The 21,823-nt window shown below is 39.5% G+C and overlaps 1 protein-coding gene across 2 annotated transcripts in view; it reads left to right on the forward strand.

Annotated features, from left to right (window-relative positions):
* ccdc169 (coiled-coil domain containing 169) overlaps positions 1-21,823 on the forward strand; it is a 71,786-nt gene that overhangs the window by 33,559 nt on the left and 16,404 nt on the right. For both annotated transcript variants that reach the window (XM_072577206.1, XM_072577207.1), the window contains one exon: positions 18,679-18,777. In XM_072577206.1, coding sequence (XP_072433307.1) covers positions 18,679-18,777 — 99 coding nt within the window. The remainder of the gene's footprint in view (positions 1-18,678; positions 18,778-21,823) is intronic.

Raw genomic sequence — 21,823 nt, forward strand, 5'->3', positions numbered from 1 at the left:
TGGAATACATTATTGATTCGTTTCTCACTGCATGGCTGTAGCCAGTTGAGCTGTTAAAATGCCTAATCTTATTTCATAGCTGCTGATGGTGCCCTGTATGTGGCTGTAATTTTGTAGGTATGTTGTAAGAAAACACAAAAATGGCGACCAAATTGACAGGGTTCCTATCAATTGAAGTGTCAAACACAAAATCTGACCTTTCTTCCTATAACCACCTCATTGCTGTCTATTGCATGAATGTCATGAAATATTCTGCTACATTATTACTCTGATGTTCTGCAAATGGCATTAGTAACATTTATTAGCAAATAAATTAACACTATTTAGTGAAGATCTCTGCAATACCTGCTTAGTTGTCAATGGTCAAACTTGGCATTTAATTCTTTTGAAAAATGTACTGTTTCTCTTTCACATTGACATATATGTCTGGCAGGTTATTTATAGAGTGCTTCTTAATGGCATTTGTAACCTGGCAACAGATTAAACTGCTTCTGTGAAGCCACATTCATCAACAACAGACATATTTTTTGCAATAAAATTTTCAATCATGTCAGTGATCGTAGACTTCTCCTTTTGTGTATGTGACAGCAACCTTACACTTTGCAGAACTGAATTTGTTTTTGTCCTTTTCTTTTGTTTCAATATCTTCTTTTTACATCAGTGTATTGCATTCTCATTGAGTTGTGACAGAAATTGTTTGCTTGCTAAAAACCATATCTATATTTTTTTCAAAACACCTCTCCCACAATGACTTGGCCCCCATCAAACTCATGACAATGGATCTTTTTCTCCCTCCTCTTGGTATATCTTGCTCCTCCCTACTGTATGATCTCTTTTTCAACAGTTCCACAATTTCTGTTTTCCAATTCTTGAGTGAGAATGCAACTTTTGTCGACCATATCGCTGACTTCAATTTTACTTATCTTTCTCAATGTTACAATTTCCAGAAACTTGTTCTTGCCTTTCCAATGTAGAATTTTCTCCACCTTTGCTTTAATATTCTCCTGCAGTTTATACAATAATTTAGCCACCTCCAAGCCAAATGGCCCAATGGAATTTTTAAATGTTACAGGATGCAAAATTCAATTGCATAGCAAATCTGGTATTACAGTTACAGGAACTAGCATACCCAAAAAAATAGCAGATAATCTACTTCTGCGAGTCACATGTTTGTAAGAGTGCCAGCACTGACATGCCTTGTGTCTGCCAAATTCATGTGGAGTGGGCAGTATTATGATATTTGTCAGTGTCCAATGCAGATTTGGTACCTGATCTGACATTTTTGTCCTAGTCCACGTCAGTTATCACCTTCTCTTTAAATGCTTTATGGGGGTACCCTACCCCATTTTTAAAAGCTGAAACTTTCAGTGAGGTCCTTTTGACTGTTGCTGCAGAATGAATGATAGTAGAATTGAAGGAGGAAGGACAGTTGTGATGGACTGGTATTTCCAATATTTTCAGAAATGTTTGAAAGCCTGTTGGCAGAAAACTTCCTCGCTCTAATGGACATCATGGCTGCAGTCCATCTCTGGCTGCATGCTGATAAGAACATTGAGTGTAGATGCCAGAAAAGGGAAGCCATGCCCAACAGGAGGAGGACTCCTAATTGAAAGCCCTGGCCACATAGGGTAGTTGGAGAGCACTTATCCTACCTTCACCTTAGCTAGGATCAGTGACTGAGATGGCTATGTTTCACCAAGACAAGATGGCTTTCAGGAGAAAGTGAGGACTGCTGATGCTGGAGATCAGAGCTGAAAATGTGTTGCTGGAAAAGCGCAGCAGGTCAGGCAGCACCAAGGAACAGGAGAATCGACATTTCGGGCATCAGCCCTTCTTCAGGAATGGCTGAAGATGGCTTTCCAATTGAAGATGACCATGGCTTTGACTTTCCACACTAGTAGATGTTTGCAGGAGGAAGCTGGTGGCACTGCCAACATACCATCATTCATCATACATGATTGCACGAGGAAGGTGACAAAGATTGTGTAGGAGAGAGGACTTCATTGTCTTCTGTTTAACCAGACCTTTCCTGGTTATCAGAAATCAGAGACTGGAAGTGTGCAGCTCTGTGGATGCCACACATTAATTGGGAGATTTTCTATGACCATAATTGGCATAACTTCCATGTGTGAAGTTGGGTAAATGTGCATTTTCTGCAAGTATGGTATCACTTTAAGAATCTAATCACAACAGAATGAGGACATTACTGGCCATTTTGGATGGTAAACTGTCTATCCTTGCTACCTGTTGAGGAAACATCTTTGAAATGAATTATTTCCTTTTAAAGCTTCAACTGCCTCGTCCTTCCTGGAACTTAAACAAGAAAAAAAAAACTGGCAATGAGGATAAAATGATTCACTAGGTCAACCAACAGATTTGTCAAAATAAAACGAATTGTAATCCTTGCAACAGGTCTCTGAGGTCATTTGATAAAAAGAAAAAAAAAACAAAAGATGCTGTTGCTGTACTGAAGCAGGTACACAGTCAGTAGAAAAGAGAAGAATTCTCCCCAGGAAACAGGTGAGCAGTGCAGAAGAAGCTTGCCACATGCTCCACTCTGAAGGAACCCTATGATTAACAAGTATCCTACATGGAGGGAATTGTTTTGAACTAGGAGTGCAGACTCTGAAAGAAACAGGCAGACTAAGGTATATCTTGTTTTGAACAAGAGCAAGTGAGGTGGTGCTAAAATGTAAATGGTACACTGTACTACACATGCCCTTCCCATTCTAAACAAATGCAGGAAATTTTGATGCCATAAGACCATATGGTGAAAATAAAGAGAGCTGGAACACCTACACAGAAAGATTTCATGTTCAAGCTAGCGCATTGAAGCAAACATAGCCATCCCTGCATTCCTGAGTATTAAGTAGGGGAAAAAAAACATTTAAGCTCCTGAGGAACCTGGTCTAGCCAGAGAAGCCAGTTTCTAAAACTTAAAAAGAAATAGTAGGAATTCTAGAACCATTTTTCACCAAAATGATTGGTGACGACTGAACAGTTCAGATACCACAGGTACAACCAGCATAATGGTGGTGAATCCACCTCCCAATTCGTGGAAATTTTAAAGAAGTTAACACAATTTAGTGAATTTGGAGATAACTTAAATGATGCTATCAGAGACCAACTGGTGTGTGGTTTAAGATGTGAATCAACCCAGAAGAAATTCCTAACAGAAAGGAACCTGGACTTAAATGAAGCCCCAGAAATAGCTGTCTTGATGGAACTAGCAGCCAAGGTAGCTCAATAGCTAAGCTCAAGCACGAGAGTTTGCAAAAGGGCAGCTGAGAGATAAGTACAAATGCAGACTCCAAATTGCCATTGGTGTCGAAAAAACAGTTATGCAGTGGCAAATTGCTGGCATAAAGAAACAGTATGAAGAGACTGAGGCAAAAATGGGCATGCTTGAGGAAGAAATATGAACAACACACAGCAAAAGTACAGAAACTGAAAGTAGGAATAAAATCTACATGATACACTGCCATCATGAAAAAAGCCGAGATCCTCAGTTTGAAGAAGAGCTGTTATTAAATATACTGTTATTAAACATTGCTGGATCCACCAAGGAGTGGGTCACTCCTTTACTGAATGATAAACCAGTTAGAATGGAGGTGGACACAGAATGGCAATTTCATTGATAACTGAAGTGTTTTTCAGAAGCAACTGAATCCCATTGCGTTGAGACCTAAAGAATTGTACTAGCTAGTGCTGCCGTTAAGGGGTTGTATGGATGTGAATGTTTAGGCAAATGGCGAGTCTGAAGATTTGTTTTTGCTCTTTACCAAATTCAATGAGTGCTTGGAATCCTGGTATGAATCTCAAAATAATGGCATGCAGTTGCAGCAAGTGATTAGGAATGCAAATGGATTGTTGTTATTTATTGTAAGGGGAATGGAATATAAAAGTAAGGAACAATTGCTGCAACTGTACAGAGTCTTTGTAAGACTCCATCTGCAGTAGAATGTATGTTTTTGGTCTCCTTATTGCATGAGAAGCAGTTCAGAGAAGGTCCACTTAGATGATCCCTACATGAGGGATTATCATATGAGGAAAGTTTGCACAGGTTGAGCCTACGCCCACTGAAGTGGAGAAGAATGAGAAGCCATATTGAAAGATAAGATTCTGACAGAACTTGATACGGGGCATGCTAAGGGGATGTCTTGAATTCCAAAGTAGTCTAGAACTAGGGGACACAGTTTTAAAAATTATAGATCTCCCAGTTAACACAGAGATAAGTTGATTTTTTTTTCTCTCTGAAGATTGTTAGTCTGAATCCCCAGTGAACAGTGGAAGCAGTGAATATATTCATGGCTGAGTTAGATTTTGATTGACATGAGTTAAGAGGAGCAGAAAGAAAAGTGGAAATGAGGCCACAATAATTTCAGCCATGATCTTATCTAATGGTAGAGCAGGTTTGAGGGGATAAGTAGCCTATTTCTCCTCCTAATTCTTTTGCCTTTGTGAGACCGCAATGGCTAACCAGCTGATAGTTCTTAGGAATCTCAAAGCAAAAATGCAGAAGAAGAAAGTCCCATGTGAGGAAAAGGAGTGGAGACAGAAATCGGTTCTCAATCTCACCATGCAGCTTGCAAATAATGACAGTGTCTGTGATTCAATTTGAATGCATCTGTTTGTTATGTCTGTCATAGCTGACTGAACAACTGGGAGTATGTGAAACCTGCGAAACATGGGTGTGAGACTTACAGCATTGTTAAGTGCGAGAGTGAATGTGGATATGAGAATCCTGTTTGCTGATGAGAGTATAGTTCATTGAACTATGTGCAAGCATTTGCCTGTAGATGCCATTTAAAGATATATTTAATAACTGTGCCCACTCCATGAGATAATTAACATTATGGCAGCACTCCTGAAGGTTGACATCTGAATTTGGCTGCCTTAGTCACTGGCTCCCATGCCTTTCTCTGGAGATGTCTTGAGTGTGTTCTGGCAGAGTCTGTTGTCCCAGAGTGGTAGTCCTGAGCTCCACCTAAGTGAAGTTTAACACAGTTGTTCACAACTGCCAAACAATATTTTACCTGACGGTGAAGTGAGAGTGGTTGTCATTGACAACAAAGGTAGGAATTGACTGAATATGTGTGAAGAAGCCATAATTCAGTAAGAATCAGGGGTAACTCTCCAATGATTTGAGGTATACCTAGTTTAAAGGAATATGTGGTTATTGGAGGCCAGTCCTCACAACCTCAAAACATTGAAGTTCCTTAGGATAATGCCAATGTGTGGCCACTGTCAGCTCCTTCATTAATTAACTTCTATTATTAGGTCAGAAGTGAACTATTAGGTAGGAGTAGCATTTTATTCAGTTCTGTTTGGAAATCCTCATTGTGTGCCTGCATGTTCCAAGCACTGGACAACATTCAGGTTTAGGCTCATAAGTAGCAAGTACCATCCATCTTACTCAAGTGCCAGCCAAAAACCATCTCCAATAAGGGAACAGCTAACCATCCATCCTTGAAATTCATAAACATTACCAATGCTGAATTCCTCACTATCAAGACGTTGAGGACCATCATTGACCAAAAATTAACAAGACTAAAAGGGAAGAAAATCTGCTATTCTTGTTTTGGCCGAACTTGTATCTCTGGACCTATAGCAAAATGATTGACTCCTAACTACCATCTGGACAATTAGGGATGGGCGATATATATGTGGCCATCCTGTGATGCCCAATCCTATGAATAACGTTTTGATAAAAGCAAGTCAGAGGTTGGGAATTCAGTTGTAAGTAACTCACCACAGGGTACTTCAAAATCTTTTCAAAATCTGGGTGATGGAATACTCCTTAATTACATTGAGTGCAGACTCAATAATATTTAACCAGGTTGACACCATCTAAAACAAAGCAATCTGTCTACTTGATACCATTAATTTAAATATTCACTCCCTCCATTACTAATGTACAGTGACAACAGTGTGAACCATCTACAAGATACATTGTAGCAATTCATCAAGCCTCCTTTGAAGGCATCTTCCAAACCTGTAATCACTACTGCCTACATGAACAAGGCCAACGGGCATGTGGAAACACCAACATCTCTACATTCCCTTCCAAGTCGCACATTGTCCTGACTTGGAGCTTTATACTATACTTAAATATATTGTACTTTCTTTGTCGCTTGGTCAAAATCCTGGAACTCCTGTCATAACAGCACGTGGGTATAACTATAGGATATGAGGCTGTATCTTTCTTTTTTTGGCTAAACACAAATTGTGTTGAGTTTTTGGAGAGTTTTCCCCATTTGCTATCACCCACTACCACACCCTTCGACATCATTAACCCAGCATGCCCCCTGCGCTGCATTTGTAGCGGAAATTCATTTCATGCTCTGATTACTGGATTTGCTGCAAATAAATGAAGTCTTGCCACTTGAATCTATTTAGAATAGTAGTCTACTGAAAATAACTGAATCTTCCCTTTGAATTCAAATAAATTGGTTGCTAAATCTTCTGGTCTTTCCTTCTGAGGAAATTGATGGCTCTATTGTCCCCTGACTATTTATGGCACACCTGTGAAATGACAAAATGAAATATACAATTTTATTCAAAATGCCCAGTCACCATACTGATTTGGTCTCTTGCTATATATTTTGTAATGCCTACATGTTCCCAATGATGTCTTTATAGATTCTTATGACTTTGGTGTAGCTTTTCTATGTTCATATCAATAAATATCACACTTTTGTCAAGAGTTGTTTTGCTTATGGCAGATTTTCAATATTTGATTTGCTGGACAATATTTTGACACCTTTGCGGACAGCGTTGTCTAACTTTAAGAACTCCTCATCTGTTATCTGAGCTGCAAACATTTTTTGAGTTTTCTTTCAGTTGCTGGTCAGGTAATGATAATTGCAGTAGAATGTGAGCCCACTTCTTCAATTAGATCCAACTTTCTATGTTTGCTTGATCCACTGCTGCTCTTGATAGTGCATCAATCATTTATTTGTACCTTGACTGTTATAGTCGAGAGTGTGGTGCTGGAAAAGCACAGCAGGTCAGGCAGCATCCGAAGAGCAGGCGAATCAACGTTTCGGGCATAAGCCCTTCGTCTGGAATCACTGACAATTATAAACATATCTCATCGTTGTAAGCCTGACTCTTTGTATTTGCCGTGACATTTTTAAGATCTCCTTTAATCTTAATAACATGAGAATTGGGGTATGGTCCACCTTGACCTGGAATCTCAATGCTCTGAGATAGACTGCGAACCTTTTACATCCCCATATACTGTCAATGCTTGCTTTCTGATTGTGGATCCTGATCTCTACCTGAGTAGTTTTTCAGCTTATCCTTTCTAATGTTAAATTCTTCTTAGATTGAAGGAAATCTGACTTTTTTTGTTCCCTGTTCCAGCTACATTGCAATCTATAATTCATCCTATAAGGCTCCAGACGTACAGTACAAATCTGTTAAAAATCAATTCTCCCTGTCATTGAGATTGTTGATTGAATCTTGCTCTTCCTATAAATACATTTTTGGAGCTGAAGTATGCATCAAATGTATAAGTTAAGGCCTCATACTCTGTGGTAGTTTCTGCCATGCTTTGGCTTACCAGAGCACCATCTGCAATTGTACTTGCACATATAGAAACATGTTGACTTCGTGTCACTGCTCCTGTGCATGCAAACCTGTTGCAGTTCTGTACTGCTAAAACTAATATTTCTAGAGCTTCCACATCTTGCTTCATTATGGGTTCTTTGCATTTTCAATGGCTAGCAATGGCAATGTCTGTACTGAAAATGTAATTCCAAATGACTACTGTGCTACACTGACTTCAGTGAGTTCTTTGATTTCAAAGTTGCCCCTTAGGTCTCTTTTATATCTTTACCCTCTCAACCTAAACCTATGCCCTCTAGTTCTGGACTCCCCAACACCAGGGAAAAGACTTTGTCTATTTATCCTATCCATGCCCCTCATAATTTTGTAAACCTCTATAAGGTCACCTCTCAGCCTCCGACGCTCCAGGGAAAACAGCCCCAGCCTGTTCAGCCTCTCCCTATAGCTCAGATCCTCCAACCCTGGCAATATCCTTGTAAATCTTTTCTGAACCCTTTCAAGTTTCACAACATCTTTCCAATAGGAAGGAGACCAGAATTGCATGCAGTATTCCAACAGTGGCCTAACCAATGTCCTGTACAGCTGCAACATGATCTCCCAACTCCTGTAATCAATACTCTGACCAATAAAGGAAAGCATACCAAACGCCTTCTTCACTATCCCATCTACCTGCGACTCCACTTTCAAGGAGCTATGCACCTGCACTCCAAGGTCTCTTTGTTCAGCAACACTCCCTAGGACCTTACCATTAAGAGTATAAGTTCTGCTAAGATTTACTTTCCCAAAATGCAGCACCTCGCATTTAGCTGAATTAAACTCCATCTGCCACTTCTCAGCCCATTGGCCCATTTGGTCCAGATCCTGTTGTAATCTGAGGTAACCCTCTTCGCTGTCCACTACACCCCCAATTTTAGTGTCATCTGCAAACTTACTAACTGTACCTCTTATGCTCGCATCCAAATCATTTATGTAAATGACAAAAAGTAGAGGACCCAGCACCGATCCTTGTGGCACTCCACTGGTCACAGGCCTCGAGTCTGAAAATCAACACTCCACCACCACCCTCTGTCTTCTACCTTTGAGCCAGTTCTTAATCCAAATGGCTAGTTCTCCCTGTATTCCATGAGATCTAACCTTGCTAATCACTCTCCCATGGGGAACCTTGTCGGACGCCTTACTGAAGTCCATATAGATCACATCTACTGCTCTGCCCTCATCAATCTTCTTTGTTACTTCAAAAACCTCAATCAAGTTTGTGAGACATGATTTCCCACGCACAAAGCCATGTTGACTACCCCGAATCAATCCTTGCCTTTCCAAATACATGTACATCCTGTCCCTCAGGATTCCCTCCCAACAACTTGCCCACCACTGAGGTCAGGCTCACCGGTCTATAGTTACCTGACTTGTCTTTATCGCCCTTCTTAAACAGTGGCACCACGTTTTCCAACCTCCAGTCTTCCAGCACCTCACCTGTAACTATCGATGATACAAATATCTCAGCAAGAGGCCAAGCAATCACTTCTCTAGCTTCCCACAGGGTTCTCAGGTACACCTGATCAGGTCCTGGAGATTTGTCCACTTTTAACCGTTTCCATCCTCTGTAATCTGGACATTTTGCAAGATGTCACCATCTATTTCCCTACAGTCTATATCTTCCATATCCTTTTCCACAGTAAATACTGGGGCAAAATATTTATTCAGTATCTCCCCCATTTTCTGTGGCTCCACACAAAGGCCGCCTTGCTGATCTCTGAGGGGCCCTATTCTCTCCCTAGTTATCCTTTTGTCCTTAATATATTTGTAAAAACCGTTTGGATTCTCCTTAATTCTATTTGCCAAAGCTATCTCATGTCCCCTTTTTGCCCTCCTGAATTCCCTCTTAAGTATACTCCTACTTTCTTTATACTCTTCTAAGGATTCACTCTATCTATCCTGTCTATACCTGACATATGCTTCCTTCGGTTTCTTAACCAAACCCTCAATTTCTTTAGTCATCCAGCATTCCCTGTACCTTTCAGCCTTCCCTTTCACCCTGACAGGAATATACTTTCTCTGGATTCTTGTTATCTCATTTCTGAAGGCTTCCCATTTTCCAGCCATCCCTTTACCTGCGAACATCTGCTTCCAATCAGCTTTCGAAAGTTCTTACCTAATACCATCAAAATTGGCCTTTCTCCAATTTAGAACTTCAACTTTTAGATCTGGTCTATCCTTTTCCATCACTATTTTAAAACGAATGCTGGCCCCAAAGTGCTCCCTCACTGAGTCACCTGCCCTGCCTTATTTCCCAAGAGTAGGTCTAGTTTTGCAACTTCTCTAGTAGGTACATCCACATACTGAATCAGAAAATTGTCTTGTACATACTTGAGAAATTCCTCTCCATCTAAACTTTTAACACTATGGCAGTCTCAGTCTATGTTTGGAAAGTTAAAATCCCATACCATAACTACCCTATTATTCTTACAGATAGGTTAATATTTCTACAAGCATGGTTCAATATCTCTGTATCTCTGGTCTGGTCTACACATACATGCCTAGACATTGCTGACTCCTTAACCAACTTCTAATGTTTTTCAATTCCTTCAGTACCATAATGTTCTTTATTTACAACTGTACATTACAGGTTACTGAATATGCTCTCTGATATAATGTCTAAAACCTCTGTCTCTACCTGCCTCTTTCCAGTTTGGTGTCTTGTAGTATGATGTGCCAATGTCAGAATTACATCATTTCCATCTTCCAGTATACTACAGGGATATTTGTGTGTCATATTGAAATAAATGACAAGCTTGCCTGCTTAAACATAATAAGAGTCATGATTATAGAGTAATAGCAGGTTTATTTGGCAAGTAATAGATGAACAAAAATTAACATGAGTCTCAGTAATCTAATACATTAAGAGTGGATCAATTCTGATGGCCACAGATTTATATTCTGAAATCTAAATAAAATTTAACTCCATGCCAAATTGTCTGGAAAAGATAATCAGTGAACAATGGTTTGAATATTCATAGGCTTCTGCAGCATTCTTTAATTGTGTCCTGCTAAATATTTGTGGCTTGCTAGGGAAATACGGTTCTAGACATTTAAAAAAAAATACACTGAAGAAGAATAGAATAATAATTTCTGAGGCCAGCCACATTGTACAGAATACTTCCACCCCCCTCTGAAGAAGAGACTTGAAACTAGTATCTTTCCACTTGCAGCAATTAAGGCATCTCAATTGTTTCCATTGATATTATTGCAATACCTGTGATTACTGATGCCTGATTTTGGTTTACTGTTTTAAGTTCAAGGCCATTATATACAAAATGGGGGAAAAACATTACTTTGCTTCTAGCTACTCACTAGGAATGGCATGATGCATATGAATTTTCCTTCTACTTTGTAAACAATTGACAAACTGGTGTTCCGGTTTCTAACCACAGTCCAAAGATATGCAGGTTGAGTGGATTGACCGTGCTAAGTTTCTCCTTAGTGTCTCAGGATGTGCAGGTTAAGTGGGTTATCCATGGGAAATGCAGGGTTTTGGGGATAGGCTAGGATGGGGTGGAATGGTCTTCAGAGGGTTGGTGCATGACACAATGGGCCGAATGGCCACCTTTCCACACTGTAGGAATTCTGCAACCAAATGTGAGCCGTCCCTGAATGCAAAGCGTTCTTGAAATAGCATTGCAATAATAGATAATAAATCTCTGCATGCTGAGCATCCTACAAATGTTTTGGAGAGGTACCATGGTGGTCATGATGGGTTGATAAATGTCAGATGATGCCATGTCTATCGATGAGGGGTATATGCAACTGGCCATGCCCTGAAATGCTGTTTAGTCCTAAGAAACATGGAGGTCCTTCATACCCAACTGTGAGCTGAACTTGCCAGGCACTCACTCTGACTTCCATGTTAAGGTTTCTGAACCTTTATTTAAAAAGGGATGTTGGAAATCAGAAACAAAATCAGAACTGGCTGGAAAACCGAAGCAGCGTTTGTAGAGAGAAATCAGAGTTATGTGACCTTTGTTCAGAAGTGACCAGGCTTTTCTTTTGGTAAGGTAGCAAGTTGCATGCTAACGAGTCAAGTTTAGATTAGATTACTTACAGTGTGGAAACAGGCCCTTTGGCCCAACAAGTCCACACCACCCCGCCGAAGCGTAACCCACCCATACCCCTACATCTACATCTACATCTACCCCTTACCTAACACTACGGGCAATTTAGCATGACCAATTCACCTGACTTGCACATCTTTGGTCTGTGGGAGGAAACCGGAGCACCCGGAGGAAACCCACGCAGACCCGGGGAGAACGTGCAAACTCCACACAGTCAGTCACCTGAGGCGGGAATTGAACCCGGGTCTCTGGCGCTGTGAGGCAGCAATGCTAACCACTGTGCCACCGTGCCGCCCATTATTATTAGGCCCTTCGGCCCAACAAGTCCACACCGCCCCGCCGAAGCATAACCCACCCATACCCCTACATCTACATTTACCCCTTACCTAACACTATGGGCAATTTAGCATGGCCAATTCACCTGGCCTGCACATCTTTGGACTGTGGGAGGATTTAGATTACTTACAGTGTGGAAACAGGCCCTTCGGCCCAACAAGTTCACACCGACCCTCCGAAGGGCAACCCACCCAGACCCATTCCCCTAACACTAGGGGCAATTTAGCATGGCCAATTCACCTGGCCTGCACGAGGAAACCCACGCAGATACGGGGAGAATGTGCAAACTCCACACAGACAGTTGCCTGAGGCGGGAATTGAACCCAGGTCTCTGGCACTGTGAGGCAGCAGTGCTAGCCACTGTGCCGCTGCCACCGTGCTGCTGTTGAGGCATTAATTAGGAGTTTCACATACTAGAATCAATGTTAATTGGCAACTCACCTCTGCCTTGTGAGACATTTGCCCCACTCCTTGACAAAATTATAAAAGAGAGAGTGTGCTGCTTCTGATGTCAAGAGGGATGCACCAGACTTCTTGTCTAATTCTGCCAGAAATCCCACGTCACTCAGACGTCGATAAGATTCTGCCAACTGAGCCACTATTGCACAGAATGAGGCAACTTAGCCCTTATGTGCTTTATTGGAAATACTTCTAAAGTTTCTAAGGTTGAATTTGCTGGAAAGATTTTCATAATATAAAAGATATAGGATTACTGAAACTTTTAGGTTATTGATTCTAAGATGCAATGTGCGTTATTTTTGCTCAAGAAAAGGGCTGGCATGTGATATCCTCAGTATTAGACAAACTATGGGGTTCTTTTTCACTGGAACATAGGAGGTTGTGGGGTGATTTTATAGAGGTTTAGTAAATCATGAGTGGCATTGATAAGGTGAATAGCAAAGGTCTTTCCTTAAGGTGGGGGAGTTCAAACTAGGGGCATATTTTTATGGTGAGAGGAGAAAGGTTTAAAAAGGACAAGAGGGGCAACTTTTTTACACAGAGAGTGGTTATACTTGGAATGAACTACTAGAGGAAGTGGTGGATGTAGGTACAGCTAAAGTGTTTAAAAGACACTGCATTCGTATCTCCTCAGTGACTGGTAACCACCTCTCCGATAAATCTACTTGTTGAGTACAGAACCTAAAAGGAATTACTATTCTATATATTTTCTAATCAACAAGTCACATTATAAGTATTGCATACTGTGCAGCTAACCATTCTCTCCTACTTTTAGCTCTCATGATTCAGTTTCTCTCTGTTCTGGCCTACTGTCAATAATCTCCTTGTCTGTCTGCCCCTTTCAGATCTGTTTCTCTCTCTCGGGTCTGTCTATACCTAGTCACTCACCCCACCATCCCCCATCTTCAGCATAAGTAAAATGTTAACGCTGCTTTCTCTCCACGGATGCTGCCAGACCTTCTGTATTTCTCCAGCGATTTCTGTTTTGGTTCAGATCTCCAGCATCTGCAGTTTTTTGTTTTATTTTTATGCTGATACATTTAGTTTCTCTTTAGAAAAATAGTATATGTCTACCTTATGTTGATTATTGATCAGGCTTTAAGAGTCTTAAGTTTACTGAGTCCAAGACAGGTAGATGGTGATAAGCTACATATCAGCCACACTGTCTGATACTATTATCAGATTTTTATCTCTGAATGTATGCTATTAGATGTATTACTTTGAAAACGTACAATACTGACACCATGGAACAACATTTGGAAAAGGTGAAAAATAGGTCCTGTCATGACGCATTAGGGTAGCACCCCATAAGTTGAGCCCTACTATTCCCAAAGTCATATCCAATTTTCAAGGTTTATTTTTCAAAGGTATGTGCACATTATCCCAATTTACCTGATTTTCAGGCCAAGGTTGATAGAATAACTGGACTAAGTTTCGATATCAAATAAAAGGATAAAAACCATTGGCATATTACACTATTACCGCTTTGTGTACACACACACACACACACACACACAGACACAGATTATTGGCGGAGGTAGAAAAACTGGAAGTGTTTTCACTTCCCAATTCTGATGGTGAGATAATCTCACTTTGGCTAGCCAGGCCCTTAGTGTTCACTTGTCTTTCACTGGAAACTTACATACGGTTGTAAGATATGAAGAGTGACTGATTCACTTGGAAAATGTCTCTCATTTATCAATTCAAAAGTCACAGCTCACAGCAACTGCTGCAGGACAGGTAATTGGTTTTCTTCACCTTTAAATTGGTTTGTTTTACTGCAGAGATTAGATGGATTCTGCTGGGGAGAATAACAGCACACCCTACCATGTCTATCCTCTGTATGTCTGTGTCTCTGTAACTTGTTTCCAGTTCTAATCTGCTGAGTTAGTGAGAACCAATCAGCTACAGTAGTAAACAACTCTTCAGCTCTGAGTCATCTGCTCGGGTCAACACAGTTCTTGGAGTAAGAGATGTTGGATAGCTAAGTGGATGATTTAGGCAACAAAAGTAATATTTGTTTTGGAAACAGAGTTAAGGTTGCTGATTGAATATTCTGTTGCAATAAGCCTAAGTTTAGCTAGTTTCCATATTTAATCATTCAAAAAGGGCAGGATGGTTAGCTCCACATTTATTTAACCTTTTTTATTTTGAAGTATTTATGTGTACAGTGTAAACAAGTGACTCCTAAATATCACACTGCCAGCTTGACCAATATTTTACTCTTATAATAATGCCAAAAATATTTTTTCAGAACTAGAAAGTTTATTGTCTTCATTCAATCATTATCCATTATTCTTTCCACACTCTACTCATCTGCATTCATTTTCCAACAGACAGATTGCCCGCTGTGACTTAACCAGAAATAGCATCTGCCTCATTATCCACTTGAGAATCTTCACTGAGATTTTTGAAGTTACTCCAAATGCTTTGTGAACATTCAAAATTGCAGAAAGAGTAGGAAAATAATGTGAAAGTAGATTTGTGTAGAATTGTGGTCGTAGTTGAGTTTCCGTGAAAATATCCAAATGAAAGAAATAATGGCAAATTTAATGTGAATTGTAAGGATTAAACAATTTCCAGAAACAGTGGTCACATCTGATTGCAACCATAGGATAGAGATACCAAGTGAAGTCTGTAGTTACTTATATTACTATCCACCAAAGGATTAGCTCAGTTGGCTGCATGGTTGGTTTGAAAAGCAGTGTGATGCCAACAGTGTGGGTTCAATTCCCATCACCGGCTGAGGTTACTATGAAGGACTGTCCTTCTTAACTTCTTCCCCCTGCCGGAGGTATGGTGGCCCTCAGGTTAAATCATCACCAGGTATCTCTTGTCTAATGAGACAGCCGCCCTATGGTCTGGTAAGGTTATAGTGACTTGACCTGAACCCATCAAAATGCTCAAGTCAGGTCTCTGTGGTACTTTATTTGTGCAGCTGATTAAATCACTGAGTTACTGTGATACCAGTCATATTCAATTTTTATTTTTCTATTAGGATTCAAAGGTCTTTACCAGATACCTTTGGAGAAAATCAACAGCCTTTTCTGTTGTATTATTGGGGACTGGTTCACGAATAATATAAAAACAGATTGTTTGTTAGAGGTGTTTGACTTTAGAGAATAGGATCTCTCACCGAAAGCTAGCATAGGCTCAGCAGGCTGAGTGGCTCCTTCTGTGTTGTAACTATTCCATGTTTGTACCGCTAGAATCTGATCTGTGTACCTCCAGATATTCATTGTAATGTCTGTGAAAAGGGACATTAGTCCGGCCTCCAGGACATGGTACCAGATTGCTTGTTATTTTCACAGATCTAAAAAGAGTTTATACTTGTGTATACAGAGTGAAACGTGAACCCTTGTGAGAGAGGGGACTAGATTTGAAGGGATATTGGTCATGACCCTTAAGGCATTCTAAATCACTCTCTAAAAAGTTTGAATATGGGGAACGAACCAATATGGAAGTATTTAAGTGTGACCACCTTCTCTGCAGTAATCGCCCAAAAGAAAGGGACAGTATATATAGTCACCGGTGTTGTGGCCTCCTTGGATGTTTTATTGAATTGATTCTTGCAACTGTTGGTTTGCTCTTGGATTCCCAATCATTACTTTCCAATTCTCCTGAAGCAGTGAAATTGGCTTACCCTACTATTAAAGTTTCTAATAATATACTACAATAACAGACTCTATTTTATTTCTCCACCTTTCAATTGTTGAGAGATTTCTAAACTTTGCCAACCACTGGATCTGTCCCAACTGTTTTTCCCACTTTTCTATGTTAATTCCTGACATTTGACAAGTCAGCACTAAACCATGCAATGAGCTCTGGGCAGAATCTTCCCAGCCCTTGAATGATGGGAGTAGCGGCAATTCAGTTGGTGAGCTATACAGTTGGGGTTCAGGTCACTCATCAGTCAGTCAGTCAGGGGTGTGGGGTATGGTCAGTTCAGAGGGTCTCCTCACTGAAAGTCAATGGGAGGTTAACAGAGGCCACTGCTGCTTCGGTGAGAGGTTAATTGCCATTGCTGGGGAGACCAGACAAGAAGTAAACAAACTGCTTTTGTTTGTCATATCTCTACCAGACTATTCTTTCCCTTTTTGAAATTAATTATGTGTTTTTGTGTGTATTTGTTGCATTTTTAATTCTTTCTTTCACTAAGAATGCCTTGTAACTGGATCCTTCATTTAGATGTAGTTAACTTTTTTTTAATTGAAGATAACTGCATGCTAAACAAATGCAGAAATGAATAAAAATATTTATTGCCATTGAGTGAGAAGAGGGTAAGGAGGAAAGCTGATTCCCACTTTTTAGCTTAATGCAGTTGGTTTAATTATCCTCATGCAAAGACCTGTCAGCATAAAGTGCCAATTGCTCATCAATTGCTCAAGCAAGGAAATGACAAATTTTAATCTTGAATGCAAACTACTGTCTGAAATACCAAAGGAACATAGGATGTGTACATATTCTCAATAAAGAGATTATAACATTCAATTAGTTTATATTTTTGTGGGAGTTCCTCATGGGTAAGAGCTAAGCAAATAGGGTTTTAAGCAAACCACATATTTAGGAATCTCTTGTAAATGTTTGAAGACTGTCAGGGAACAGATGGAAGCTGGATGTTTTAGAAATAAGATGCTGTATTTACTGAGACAGCTTTTGATTCTCACACTGAATAAATTACTTCGAAAGATATCAATAGCAATTTAAAGAACATATGCAAATGTCAAAACCATTCAAAAGGATAAATTTTGCTAAACTTTCCATAAATAAATGTTTCTTATTTAAATAGTTCTTGCAAGCAGAACATGTTTTGAGTATGAAATCTCCCTACGAAAACCTCACTTTTGTTCCAGAGTTGTATTAAGTTTCCCCTAGCTGGTTAAAAAAATGCTTGAATTTGAATTATTTAATTTCTGACTTGCATACTTCAAGCCTTCAGCAATTTTATAATTATTTACCAGATGGCTCTTATGTTCAGTTAGCTTCCATTGAATGTTATATATTAGTTAATTCAAGATTTGCATCTGAACTGAAACAGTTGCTGAGCGTGAAATTCAATCATGTACTACACAGGCTTGCCTGTTTGAGGCCATGAGCTGGTATCGTTGTAGCTTGCACACTGTGCACCATTAACGTGGAGAAGTAGATGCAAACACTTATTGAACCTAAACAAATGAAAATAACGCTAACCTGATGTCATATAACCCAAATGGCTAATGCAATTGGACCATGCGGATCCTAGTACCATTCCCAAAACAAAGCATGAAGAAGCAAGATGCAGTGATATTTTTAAAGTGTGTCAACCACCCATATAAGATCACTCGAATTTCTGTGATATTACTGCGAGATAGTCTGGTGCAGATCCTGGAGGTGATCTTCTTGGTCAACTACTTCCCCTCTCTGCTGAGAGTGGTTATTGAGGGTGACCTGGCCCCTGTAAGACCATGGTGTTTCTTTCCTCTTACCCACCTGCAGAGTAATGTCAGCAGTGCCACATCAGTCAGTGTGCAATAGTGCCTATCTTTCAGACATTTCTAAGACAGCAATCTTTTTTTTCCCCCAAACTTGCCTTTAACAAAATAAACCATATTGCACGTTTGAGAAAGAATACCAAAGGTACCATGTGCAGACCACCTGAGCAGAATTGTGAGAACATCAGAGCTTCGTATTCCGGTTCCTGTGCTGAAAACATTCAGAGGAGATGGGAGTCCAATTTTGTGTTTTACTGATCTCAATCTCGATGGTGAAATCATTCCGAAAAGTTGGAACCATTGAAATTCTTGTCTGCCAATTTTCTGTTGACTCGATGGAGTAATTTCCCGACTGACACATTATCAAGCATTAACTGATCATAGGCTTGATGGCTCAAACTTACAATGTTGTGACAATTCTATTCAAAGATAAATCTCATCCATAATATCTAATAGAATAGGAAGAGGGTATTTAGCATTGAAATAATTCGCCCATCCAAATGTCATATATCCCTTTTAACGCTCAACTATTCATTTTCTTTCACTGAAATATTAAAATATTTTGCTTGTAAATTCTGACAGCATCCTGTGATTTTCTCTTATCTACAGCCATATAATAAAATAAAATTTGAGTAAAATAGTTTGCACTGTGGTCAAATATTACTGAACTCTTTTTCCACAAAGTAACAGCTGGTTATTGTATCCTTAAATATTGTGCTGAACCTTTGCAGGGTCTACTGAAACAACTGGTAAAGCAACTGGAGAAAGAAAAGAAAAGTCTTGAAAACCAGCTGAAAAATTATGAATGGAGAATAGAACAAGAAGCAAAGGTTTGTATTCCATCCTTTGTTTGGCAATTTGGACTCCTAATTAAACCAATATTCATTTATCCTGAGTGGAAAAAAAAAGAGGGTAAATTTCCTGATGCTCTATTCTTAGTCTTGAAGTGCACTGTAATATTTTTGTTCTCTGTTCAGATCAGATTCATTACAAACATGGCTCACAATTGTATGAGTTGGACCAATGAATTCATCCTAAACATAGCTAGTAGCGAGTCCTAAACAATTAGCCAGTTCCTAACAGCAGGTCTTAATAAATGACAGGATTGTAGGCCCCAGTACTAAATTATGAGAATTGATATTATTTTCAAGTTTGAGCTGCAACAACTTGACATATTGTTTTGGGTGGTGATCAACTACAGGTTGTATGGTACTGATCTACATAATTATATAAATGCACCGCTACACATTGAATATTGACATGCTCAAACTCATTGTTAGTAGGAAGTTTATATTTAGCAGGGAGTATTGCATGATTTCAATAGGTTATATAAATCAACTCTATTGTGCTAGTTTTACTATGCTTAACACAAATTTATAATTTGAATCAGTTCATCAGGTCTGAGGAAGACGAGGGGTTTTGATTAACTGTTGTTAGAAATGGGTTCGTACTTCAGGCTTCAAATAGCTACAAAGCATTCATGGGTAAACTCAGTGATCAGTTACATAACTTTGGTTGGTTCTACCTACTGTGATATGGACATTATAGAAATCAAACTCATTTTTTCTATACATATTTGTTTTGAGATGTACTTAGTCAGAAGAGTTTGCATCTTGCATTGAATTATCTCCATTAAGATTTTGAGAAAGTGTATAAATGTTTAATGATTTTCCCTTTGGATTTCTAAAAACCATCCAAAGATTATTCCTGATTGAAATATCATAAATAATCAGTACGCTCCTCTCCAACGGTATGAAATATTCTTCCCTTTTTACATTATCATTCTTAGACATGTCCTGATGGGTGCGAGACAAAATGCTTCAACCAAGTCTGAAAAACATGCTCAAGCAGAAAATAGGATAAATACAATTGAAACAATGGACAGTTATCACATTTGAAAGTTTGGGTAATATTGCTTTTAAGAGGTTAACAGCTAAAAAGGTATGATCAGAATCTGATCTGGAATTACTGTGGTAGAGCTGCTGGGCTTGCAGAGTTGGAGACAAGGTATCCACAGTGCCGTCATGACTATGCAGGTGGATTATTTGATTCGGAGCTTTGGAAGCTAAATTGCTTAAATGCACTCATCAAATTCAAAGGCTGTAAAACCCATTTAATTCATTAGATCAGGGAAACATGTGTAAATCAGGGATAATTAACCTAAAGTTCAAGTTAAGCATATCTCAGGGTAGCTGCATCATTAAGGAGGTGCATTGAGCCTAAGATGACTCTATGGATTTAATTTACCTGAGTGAGTTTTTGCTGGGAGAGGTTCGTTCCAGTTTGCAGCTGCACAATTGCTGAAGTATAAGTGGTCCCAAGCAGCACAAATAGAAATGAGGACAAGACTAGTTTAGTTTTGAATCCAGCTCTCTTAGATATAATTAAATTGTATTTCCAAACTAACTATCAAAAACTAAACATCGGATAACATTCACTTGGACAAGGTACTGAAACCCAATGTGAAGTTAGCGTGTGCGGATATTTTATTCCATTTCAATCCTCATTTTAAAGAGGAAACTGAGAAAGTCATATTAATTCTCAGGGACCAGATCATTAGGGATTTCAGGGTGAGAAGTATGAAAGATTTCTTCCAGAAATTCTGTATTTAAGCACATGTTCATGTTGTACACCAAACTTATCTATAAGAAGAAACTAACCTTAGATATTGTGGGAAGTTAGGGACAAAATTGTAGGGCGCCTAGCAGAGATATTTGTGTAACTAACAACGACAGGTGAGGTGCCGGAAGACTGGACGATGGCTAATGTTGTGCCTTTATTTCAGAAATGTTGCAAGGAAACAACAGATCAGTGAGTCTGATATCAGTAGTGGGTAAGTTGTTGGAAGGGATTCTGAGACAGAAACTACATGCATTTGGAAAGAGAAGGACTGATTAGGGATTGTCAGCATGGCTTTGTGCATGGGAAATTGTGTCTTACAAACTTGACTGAGTTTTTTAAAGAAGTAACCAAAAAGATTCATGAGGGAGGAGTGGTAGTCATTGTTTACTTGGACTTTAGTAAAGGCTTTGACAAGGTTCCATGTGGTTGACTGGTTAGTAAAGTTAAATCACATGGGATCCAGGGAGAGCTAACCAATTGGATACAAAATTAGCTTTACAGTAGGAGACGGAAGGTGGTGGTAGAGGGTTGTTCAGACTGGAAGCCAGTGACCAGCAGTATGCTGCAAGGATTGGTGCTGGGTCCATCATTGTTCATTATTCATATCAACAATTTGGATGAGAATATAGGAAGTATAGTTAGTAAGTTTGCAGATGGTACCGATATTGGTGATATAGTGGACAGTGAAGAAAGTTATCAAAAAGTGCAACAGGATCTTGATCAGCTGTGCCAATGGGTCAAGGAATGGCAGATGGAGTTGACTTTAGTTAAACGTGAGGTGTTTCATTTTAGGAAGACAAATCAGGACAGAATTTACACAGATAATGGAAGGTCCTTAGGTGTGTTGTCAAACAGAGAGACCTAAGGTACATAATTCCTTCAAAGTGGAATCATAGGTAGACAGGATGGTGAAGAAGGCTTTTGGTACGTTTGCCTTAATCAGTCCGAGCATCGAGTAAAGGAGTTGGGATATCATGTTACGGCTGTTATTAAACTGGAATGATACAGAGACTGGAGGGTTTCAGTTAAAAGGAGAGGTTGGATAAACTAGGACATTTTATCCTGGTGTGTAGAAGGCTGAATGGTTACTTTATAGAGGTTAAAAAGTCATGAGGGCATAGATAAGGTGAATAGTCAAGGCCTTTTATCTAGGGTGAAGATGTCAAAAACTAGAGGCATTAGTCTAAAGTGAGAGGGGAAAGATTTAAAAGGGGCCTGGGGGTCAACTTTTTCACACAGAGATTAGATTACTTA

This window comes from Chiloscyllium punctatum, chromosome 9, assembly GCF_047496795.1.
Source record: "Chiloscyllium punctatum isolate Juve2018m chromosome 9, sChiPun1.3, whole genome shotgun sequence".
NCBI lineage: Eukaryota > Metazoa > Chordata > Chondrichthyes > Orectolobiformes > Hemiscylliidae > Chiloscyllium > Chiloscyllium punctatum.